The 10653-nt window shown below is 41.6% G+C and overlaps 1 protein-coding gene across 1 annotated transcript; it reads right to left on the minus strand.

Annotated features, from left to right (window-relative positions):
* Positions 1-688: 688 nt before the first annotated feature.
* Positions 689-10408, minus strand: PPP1R11 (protein phosphatase 1 regulatory inhibitor subunit 11). The gene is made up of 3 exons (XM_072429810.1): positions 10212-10408; positions 9590-9698; positions 689-2593 (listed from the first exon to the last, which is right to left on the minus strand). The coding sequence occupies exons 1-3, from the start codon at positions 10287-10289 to the stop codon at positions 2418-2420; spliced, it is 363 nt and encodes a 120-aa protein (XP_072285911.1). The 5' UTR covers positions 10290-10408; the 3' UTR covers positions 689-2417.
* Positions 10409-10653: the final 245 nt, after the last annotated feature.

The raw sequence follows: 10653 nt of genomic DNA on the forward strand, positions 1-10653 counted from the left end.
ATTCTGATACCTTAAAAACCCCTTATCGTAAACCTCTCTCTAGGTTTCATTATTTCGTATCGTACACTTGGGATGTGGTACCTTTTTACAGATGATTAAGAACTGGGGGCCATTTCTTTTGCATATGTGTGCAATATTTTGTACTTATGAACATTTTTCTGATAGAAAGTGATTGCAGTTCCAGTCAATGCTAAGACTTTTATTTTTTGTTTGTGGACTATGATTCAACCAGTGTTCCCCCAAGCCCCTTTAAGCCGAGTGAACCACCCGGTACTGTTGAGTAACTGCCAGGCTGTTTTTGGTTCTTACTTATAGGTGGGATCACAATATAGGGGCTGGAGCTTCTTCCCGCACAACTTAAAAGTTTAAGCGGCAAACTGGGTTCACCCAAAAGAATAATAAGGACCATGGCATACTTGTGCAGAAAAAAAAAAAGGTATCTGCATGATCCAGCCAGGGCTCAACACTGAAGATAGCGGCAATGGAAATCAAGGCATGTAAAGGACCAGGTGTGTGCTGTAGTCAGAGATTTGGGGAGATTAACATTTATCCTTTACATGAAGCAAATAGCAAACAGAGGTAAAATTATACAGTCATGTGATCCCTCATCATTACCTTACCACATAAAAAATACAAATCCTATGTGGTATAAAAACATTGGTTTGTTGCAAAATTCTGGACACCGATACCAAACAAAAATAGTTTAATTTTGAAAAGAAAAAAAAACACAATATACAGATTCTATAAAGAGCAAACTGAACAATCATATAGGACCCAGGCTAACAGGGTCATTAAGGTCCATAAAGCCCAACTTTACATCTGCCGTGCATCTCACAACACCTGCCCAATGGCGCACGTATAGAGCACTGGGAGAAGTGTACAAATATTAAGGTAAATCATAAAACAAAGCCAATGAAATGGTTATGCTTATGGATTTTATGAGATTATGTAACAGAGCACGCTCTAAGGTTTGGTAAATTACAATGAAGGCTCAGAATCATAAATGACTGCTCGCCTCCTAACAAATATGATGAACTAGCAGAATCCGATCGGCTGTAATGGGCAATGCACTGTAAACTTTCAAACAATAGATCATGCTTGCTTTATCCCACAAGTGCTTCTTCCATCATTTGGTTTTCGTGTAGGTATGAGGCATAGGAAGCTTTCAGGTTCTTCATAAATTATATTGTACCCCAAATAAGTACACATTACCTTGCAGGGGCTTTTCCCATTAAAGCAAAGCTTGAATGAAAAAATATAATAAGGATGTTTCTGTGCTTTATTTGCCACATTTTTACATGTAGTGGAGCTTCAAAAAATGGGTCTCTTTTTGAATACGTTGAAGCAATTTCAAAGGTCAAAGACTAGCAGTCAGCCAATGACATCTCCACCTCTTCACAACCTCGGCATACACAAATTATTATAACTGTGCAGAGTGACTGATCATACTGAAATATGCCTCCTCCTGCTGTACTAACTGCTGTCTCCAGGTTATGGAAGCCTCGTCTCTCAAAGTGGTCTTTCTTGACGGGTCACACCATCATTTATGAAAAAGACCTTCCCTAATACAAAGCCAATACCTGTGGGTGATTAAAAAGTTCAGCCATTGCTGATATAAAGGAAACATGGTAGCATTGCCCTGTTTGCCATTTCTAAACCAACCTAGAAAAATGCCAGCACCAAAATTTGTACGAGCCACAATCCCTCTTTACTCTTCTCTGATTTTCATAAAGTAAAATATCTTATAGCTATGGCATACAGCACTTCCATTCTGGCTATCAGACAGTATGGAACATGGACAGGCCATTCATACTTTAATTATAATGATTTTGGAGCAAAAGCTAAAGGCAAGTGGACAGGGCATTCCCTGGGAAATCTCACTGACAAAGTACATTCATTAGATATTTTTCTGGGAGCAGGAATGCTAATATTGAGATAAGCGAGAGAGGTGACTGGATGAGGTTATTATGAGAATGGAGGGTAGCCAGTGGCTAGACAAGAGAAAGATAGCAGCATTGGAGGAAGAGGGGCTTCCATGCATGTACATTCACCGAGATTCGGTTTCTGGCAGATGAGATTTTATGCCAATACAGAAGAAGAGAGAGACTGTGCATTAAACATGTGTAGTGTTGGGCCTAAGCTCCCTGTAGGTAGGACAGCTGTCAGCCTGCTCAGTAAAGATCGGAGTGAATAAAAAGCTTTTCAAGCCATCTCATGAGACATCAGGTCAAACATGCTATCTTGCCCCGGTGTCAAAGCCATGGTATTCCTCAATTGGCGACCTGATACAAAACACTGAACCAACAACTCGCTGCTGAAGGTCTTATACTCAGGACGAGATAGGAGTCAGCAGCTCAGATAATACATTGATGTCTCCATGTGTTTATGATGCACTCCGTCACTCTCTCCCGGTCTTCTCAGTGCTGCATGGCACGGGCATTTTCGTGGCTTGACGATGGAGGGCCCTCCCCGGACCCAGGTGCCTTCTTCTTGTGGCCCCGGATGCAGTGGGCACTGTCACAGCCCTCGTCGTCATCTTCACTCTCGGTGGAGCTTTCCCCAAAAGCCCTTGGCTTCTCATAGATGCAACAGCCTGTGGGATAAAGAACATATTTAGCTTTAATATCCAAGAAGTCAACAGTAAGGGCAGCAGGTGTACATTGAAGATAAATTCCATTGCCAGTGCATTCTTTGGAAGTCAAGAAAAATAGGATTTAATATACAGATGGCACCAGTTATTGAATGCATGGTATTCCCAGTTCCTGGTATCTGTTCAGCCCTGGATATAGCTGAGCATTCACTGAGGAAAATCACACCTACCTTTAATCCCGCAGATCCCTCGACTGCACTGGATCATTCATTCCGGTTCCGTGCCATCCTGAAATTCATCCTAGTCCCAGCGCGGGGGTATGTCACCTGATCTCCTACTGCACAGGTGCGAGACTGATGTAGCCCGCTGTGAAAGGGGAAAAAAAGAGAGCTGATCTCCCTGCAGATGCGCGAGATGGGCATCTCTTTTCCCTCAGTAAAGAAAATTCCCCTTTTGCACATGTCCGAGAGCACCCAGAAGCCTCGCGAGATGCATGACATAGCACTCCCAATCAGACAGAAAGGGGTGGTGCTTTTTAATAATAAAAACAAATAAGATTTTTACTTTATATAAAAGGGTTGTCTACCCTTTTATGTAAAGTAAAAAGTTCCGAGTTTGGGTCAGCTTTAGGGGAAATCTCTCAAAGTTAGGGGGAATTCCCCTTCTAGCTGTTCTGGGGACAACTCTATAAGCTATAGGAATTTTATTTTTTGTGAACTATTTTCTTAGGTTTGTATAATGAAGAGTGCAAACTTTACAGCTTTCCATTGTTACAATGAGATATACTCAGGTGGTCCTATCAGAAATCAGACATTGGGGACAAAAAGGTATTTCTTTGTGACAAAGATTGCTAAAAATCTTACAATGTACAAACATTTCCTTAAATGGATTGTGTTTTTTCTCAAAATAAGTGGAGTTGACCCTTAAGCCTTGTAAAAACAAGTAGCCTTAACGTGCAGCTCAGTGAAACACAGCCTAGAGCACCACCTGCTGAAATGATGCACATCCAGTACCCTCATATTTGTTACATTCCTAAAGTGGAGGCATGAATAAAATACATATACAAAAGACTAAAATCCTTTAAAGCGGAAGTTGCTCCCTTCTGAGGTTTTCTGGATCAGGTCCTAAAATCCTTCTTGTCCTTCTCACTGCACATGCGTGAGATCACTGCCTATAGTAGGTTTGCTGTAAGTTCTCATACTTTGTACAAAACATGGGACACCAGGAAGCTGTATCACAATACAGAGATGCTGAATAGCCGGGGTATAATACATAGTTACATAGTAGGTTAGGTTGAAAAAAAAACCTAAGTCCAGGTGCAGTCTAGGTGTATTCCCCCTAGACAGTATGAAGCATGCATGTTGTTAGCTCCCAAGTGCATAACTTTTCATTTATCTATATTAAATATTATTTGCCACTTGGCTGACCAATAAAACAGTACATCCAGGTCTGCTTGTAGATTATAGACATCCTGTATGGATTTAATTCCATTACATAGTTTGGTGTCATCTGCAAACACAGAAATGGTACTTTTAATCCCAAACTCTGTATCATTTATAAAGATGTTAAACAGTAGTGGTGTACCCTGGGGTACACCACTAATAACCTTAGACCATTCAGAGTAGGAATCATTAATTACATCTCTCTGTATGCAATCTTTAAGCCAGTTCTCTATCCATTTACAGATTGACTTTTCTAAACCTATTGACCCTAACTTGCATATTACCGTATTTTTCGCCGTATAAGACACTCCGGAATATAAGATGCACCCAATTTTAAAGGAGGAAAATCTAGAAAAAAAAGATTCTGAAAGATTATTCCCCTTCTGATCACTCATGTGCCATTCATACCGGTATTCCCCTTCTGATCACTCATGTGCCATTCAAATTCCCCTTCTGATCACTCTGTGCTTTTTTTCCACTGTACGGCAGTTAGGACAGGGAACAGCAGGGGGCGCTGTGCCGGCTTCTTTCACTGCAGCCAGGAGGAGACACGCGCTGCCAGAGAGAAGAGACACACGCTGCATGCAGCCAGCGAGGAGAAGAGACACACGCAGGATCGGGTATCGGGTGAGTATCTTATTTTAATTATTTTAAAACACATTTGTCGTATAGGACGCACCAACTTTCCCCCCCAGTTTTGGGGAAGAAAAAGTGCGTCTTATACGGCAAAAAATACGGTAACTGTCTACAGTGTCAAATGCTTTAGTAAAGTCCAAGTACACCATATAAACTGCTATTCCAATGCCTGTTTACTTATTTCCTCATAAAACGAGAGTAAATTTGTTTGACAACTTCTGTCTTTCTTGAAGCCATGCTGACTATCACCTATATTATTTTTTTTCTAGCAGAAACTCCTCTATGTGGTTCTTTATCAAACTCTCCAGGACCTTTCCAACTATGGATGTTAAACTAACCGGTCTGTAGTAACGCCAATCCATCGGTATCCTGCCAGTGACTAAAGAGTCTCTAAAAATTAGAAATAATGGCTTTGAAAAAACCGAGCTCAGCTCTTTGAGGACATGTGGATGTAATCCATCAGGTCCTGCTTTGTCAACCTTAATTCTTACCAGCTGTTTCTCAATCATATTCTTTCTGAGCTATTATGACTTATTTAAGGCAGTGACATTGCTAATATGATTTTGGACTTGAGCTCTGAGATTTTCCTTTGTGTACACAGAGCTAAAAAAAAAAAGCGTTTAGTAAATCTGCCTTTTATTTATACCCAGTTACCAACCCAGCGACATTCTTTAATGGGCCTACATGCTCAGATCTAATCTTTTTGCTATTATTATATTTAAAATGCTTTGGTGGGTTTGCCCTACTTTTGTTTGCAAACTGTCATTTTGAAGTTTTGCACATTTTATCTCCTTTTTACATCTTTTGTTATGTTCTTTATATTTTTCAAATGATGAAAGTGATCCTTAATTTTTACATTTTTGGGATGCCCTTTTCTTGTTCCTTATGGGTTTTTTAGAACAGACTTGAAAAATTCCCATTTCTGTTCAGTGTTCTTTGAGGACAATATTGTCTCCAAGTCAAAGAAAACTGCCCCTAATAACTGAACATTTGCTCTCTTAAAATTAAATGTTTTTATCTTTCCTGTTTTTGCTTCCTGTTTACAGCTTACATTAAATTAAATCATAATATGATCACTGCTACACAGATTCTCTTTTATATCCACACTTGGTATAAGCTCTGCATTGCTAGAAAGAACTAGGTTCAGCAGAGTATCATTTCTAGTTGGGGCTTCTATAAACTGTACCATAAAATTATCTTGTATTAAATTCACAAATTTCCTCCCTTTTGCTGTTCCTGTAGTGCCATTACTCCAGTCAATGTTGGTGGTTGAAATCTCCCATGATTAAACACTTCCACTTTTTGCTGCTTTTTCTATCTGTGCTAGTAGTTGATTTTCTATTTCTTCCTTAGCACTGGGGGTCCTATAGCAGACTCCAGTGATTAATTGTCTGTTATTCACCCGCACATTCAACTCCACCCATAATGCCTCAACCTCATTGCCTGATCCATCCGCAATTTCTTCTTACAAAGAAGATAGAAAAACAGGATGCATTAAGGAGGAGGGCATTCAAATTCAAATCAAACATGTGGTAGAAAGCTTACACAATTACTGGATACCTGTGGCATTAAATTTGTTCAGTGTTCTCCCCAGCCTTTTTTTATGTTGCCCCCCCCCCTTTTCACCTAGCTATGGCTTCCCTTTCCCAGCTGAAATACATTTCTGAGGATAACTCTGTATAGCATTAAAAAACTGAGCTCCATTTTTATTTATTTTGTGTCCAACTTGGTTTTCCTATCACATTCCTGTTTGTTTTAACATAGTAAAAGTGAACTAGAGATGCCTTCTTTGTTACTGTGTGTTATTTAGATCCTGCCGTGACCTTTGTACACCATCCCTTACTAAATTTACTGCTGGTATTTCTTTGTGACAAAGATTGCTAAAAATCTTACAATGTACAAACATTTCCTTAAATGGATTGTGTTTTTTCTCAAAATAAGTGGAGTTGACCCTTAAGCCTTGTAAAAACAAGTAGCCTTAACGTGCAGCTCAGTGAAACACAGCCTAGAGCACCACCTGCTGAAATGATGCACATCCAGTACCCTCATATTTGTTACCCCCCCCCCCCTTTCACCTAGCTATGGCTTCCCTTACCCAGCTGAAATACATTTCTGAGGATAACTCTGTATAGCATTAAAAAACTGAGCTCCATTTTAATTTATTTTGTGTCCAACTTGGTTTTCCTATCACATTCCTGTTTGTTTTAAAACAGTAAAAGTGAACTAGAGATGCCTTCTTTGTTACTGTGTGTTATTTAGATCCTGCCGTGACCTTTGTACACCATCCCTTACTAAATTTACTGCTGCTTTATAAATACTAAAAATGGGGGTGGATTCTGACCCACAGGGATTGGGGTTAGACCCTTTGATGTATGAGAAGTGAGATTGGATTTTCGGCATGGAATCAATCACGTTATTGATGGATATAAATTACCAATCCAACACGTGCAATTTTTTTTGTCACTGAACACGATCTTTCATGATTGTTTCCAGAGACAAAGAAGTGACAGATTTATGAGTGAGAACTGTATACAACATTGCCGTTCTGTTCTATGAAAAAGGGAGGGGGAGCAAGCAGCACCCCACTGTGCTCTTCTCCAACGACTTGTACAGCAGTTGTTCGCCGTCGAGCGTTCATGGATCCATCAGGGTGAATCCATGATCAAGGTTAGGTGACAGCTGTACACGTCAGGATCTTGTCTGAGACAAGCAGACCATTTGTAATGGGCAAGGATCATCTGACTTGTGTATTTTATTATTATTAAAAAGGATTTATATAGCGCCAACATATTACGCAGCACTGTGCGTTATTTATTTACTGAAATTATATTCTTATTATAATATAATTAGTAATAGGCTGATAATCTAATGCATGGATGAACCAAGTCCTTTAAGTAGCAGATGAGAAAGTACCAGTTACCATGGTAATTTATTGGAGATCTGTCACTACCACCCACTATCAGATGCCGCTCTGTGCTCTCCCAAATATCTACGTTCCATATTTAGCCAGGAGGAATGAATCACAGGCCCCCAATGCCTAGCAGACTGGAGAGAATTAAGGACATTATTGGCATTTAAAGTGTCCATGCCATTCTTGGCAGTGAAAGGCAGTTACTATAGCAACAACATAAGTTCTAGGAAAAAAGTAATCAGAGAGATTGTCCTCTAATCAGATGTTAGTCACTTCTCTGTTCTGCTCAAAAACAGAACAAGAAAGATATAAATGCAAAGTCCTGAAGATGGCTGTGTATATTGTGCTGCTGTTGGAATAGAATGTAATCCTGACTTGTTTTGGAGTAAATCTTCCCATAATGTTTTGCTTACAAGCTGATGATCGCGGTGTATAAATCACTCCTTACCCGGGCTACTCTAGGGGAAGTCTTTCCAATAAAACGGAAGGGCCGCTTGTCCTCTCCCAATCACCTACTATAAATAGCTGACAAATATGTTGGCGCTATATAAATCCTGTTTAATAATAGTAATAAATTCACCTAAAATTGAAAAGTTAGACTTTTATCTTATGCTCGTCATCTCCCCAGGTGCCAAGGTGGGGGATTCCATTGTCTTTCCAGGAAGATTTCTGTGGAATGCAGAACAGGAAGAGGCTCCTGGAAAGAACTGCAGTGTCTTCCTGTAAAATCTTTACATATTCTGAGCTCCTGGAAAGACAGAGATGTCACTCCCACTACCCTTATGTAAAGTAAAAAACTTTAAGTTTTGGTCTGCTTTAAAGGGTACCTAAACGTAGACAACCCTTTTATGTTAAGTAAAAATTCTGTGTTTTTTTTTATTTGTAAGTGCCTAGGCCAGGGATCAGCAAACTCCCGCCTTTAGGCCAGATACAGCCTAGCCAGTAGTCGTACCGGTCTAACGCCACCCCCCACCCCGTTCGATCAGGCCTAATTCCGGCAACCCGCAGCAACTGGGCCGCATGCAGGGGTAAGGGGATATTCCCTCTCCTGCATATGCATTGCGGAGGAGAGGGATTTCCCTTTCAGGGGCGTTTCGCTGGAGGCGGAGCCATCAGTGCAGGACTCGAGAGAGAGTCCAGCCTAGTGTGCCTTCTTAACCTCCTAAAATGGCCTAGTAGCCAAAAAAATTTTGCTGACCCCTGGCCCAGGCGATCAAGAATGAATGGGAGCGCAAAGCCTCCCGGGATACCTACGTCACACATCCTAGAAGGCTCTTGGCTGCTTCTTCTGCACAGAAGGAGACCTTTTGTTAAAAGGGGGGAAAAAAGATCTTACACATGCGCAGTGAGATTGGCAAGTTTTTTCCCCCCCAACTACTGTCCCCTGATACCGTGCCTGGGTCAGGTGACGTAGCAAGGAGAACCCGGAAGTAGAGAAGATGGCGGCACCGGGAGCGCCGGCCTGAAGACATATACCGGGACAACGCGGGACCCGATGGAAGACACCTCCAGACTGATCGACTGCGCTGCGGGATTAAAGGGAAGTGTATTTTTTTTTTGTTTTGGCCGTTTTTGAATTTAGTTCCTCTTTAAAGAGTAGGGGTTTAGGGAAGGGACTCATAGTGGGTCCGGTGTCCCTTAGTGTTAAAGATGACCTTCCACTAAAAATATCAGTACTGAGCATTTCTAAAGGACAGCAAAAAAAAAAAAAAAAGATCTACAGTACTGTCACATAAGCCGTCATTTTGTTGGAGGCACCACGTGGGACTTTTCTGGGACACTGCTGATTGGCTCAGCACTGTTTCCTCATACCTGGAAGTACCACGGGAAGTATTTCTTTTTATTTTTTGGCTCCCAGAATATTTAGTAGTGAAGCAGAGAAAGATAAGGAAAGCTGCTGATTTGACTTGAATGGCAATAGAACAGCTTCGGCAATATTCCACCAGCTGACAGTCATACGAGTGAAGGGGGGAGGGGGGAGTTACCGATAAATACAACAGCGAGCCTCACATTTTGAAGAACGCCTCCCCAGGTTCTCATTGTCTACTGTGTCACACGTCCACTCCACTTTCTTGTCTGGCTTCCTTTTCCTTAGCTTCAGTGTCAGTGAGCGCGGCTCCTTCAAAATAAAAAGTCAGCATCAGACATTTCTTGTAGGTCAGAGGGGTGGCCACTATATTTCAGGGGGGTTTGAAGAGGGCGGGGAGGGTGTTAAATAAATTGGCGTGTGCTGGGATTGGGCGGGTGTGCGGACATGGGGAACGTCAGAAGGGTTTGCTTGGACTGATGCAGACATTGGGCCTGATTAATCTCCAAGACTGGAGAAGGTGGACTATCATGGGAGAACCTGGGTGATACAGCAAACCTGGAATAGATCTGGTCCAGGACTGAAAACATTTGCCAAATAATGACAAAAGATATTTAAGGAAATCCATTCCAGGTTTGCTGGATCACCCATGTTCTCCCATAATAATGCATCTTCTCCAGTCTTGGATAAAACAGGCCCATTGTATGTCAGTACTGGGACTGGGAGGATGTCATTGAGCTGTCAGTGGGGTGTGCTGGGACTTGTAGCAGGGACGCCAATGGGATGATGTGGAAAATGTGTGAGCTTCATCTTGACGTCACTCACCGGCTGGGCCTCACTCTCGGTGGTGACCGTACTGGACGCAGCCTCTCCTCCCACCGCCGTCCCGGAGCATTCGGCCATGTCACGTGACGTTGCGTTCCCCCCAGGCCACACAATACAACACCCTGGAATCGTTCGCAATCACCGTCGGCTCGTACAGACAGTCGAACCTACTACTTCCGGCTCTCTATCCCACCACTTCCGCCCGTCTCTGTGGTCAGGGAGGATCGAGCATCCCTGCCATTGATAATGAAAAAGAAACAGATTTTTAATGGCGAATTCCGGTCACAAATCAGACGCTAAAGTTGTATGAATAGCACATATTATAAAACATAAAATATTAAAAGTTACTTCCGCCAGTGAGAAAAATGGAGCAGCATGGAAAACATTCTCATGATTGTGTATATAAAACTATTTAACCTTACATACACGAACCTAATTTTGC

The sequence above is a fragment of the Pyxicephalus adspersus genome, chromosome Z, assembly GCF_032062135.1.
Source record: "Pyxicephalus adspersus chromosome Z, UCB_Pads_2.0, whole genome shotgun sequence".
Taxonomy (NCBI): Eukaryota; Metazoa; Chordata; class Amphibia; order Anura; family Pyxicephalidae; genus Pyxicephalus; species Pyxicephalus adspersus.

Bases quoted from the DNA above. Each gene is read 5' to 3' on its own strand.
- PPP1R11 (XM_072429810.1), bottom strand. From the start codon at position 10,289: ATGGCCGAATGCTCCGGGACGGCGGTGGGAGGAGAGGCTGCGTCCAGT. The intron at 9,699-10,211 runs GTGAGTGACGTC...TTTATTTTGAAG, and splicing joins CCGAGAGTGAGGCCCAGCCG to GAGCCGCGCTCACTGACACT. The intron at 2,594-9,589 runs GTGAGGCTCGCT...TTTATCCCACAG, and splicing joins GGGGAGGCGTTCTTCAAAAT to GCTGTTGCATCTATGAGAAG.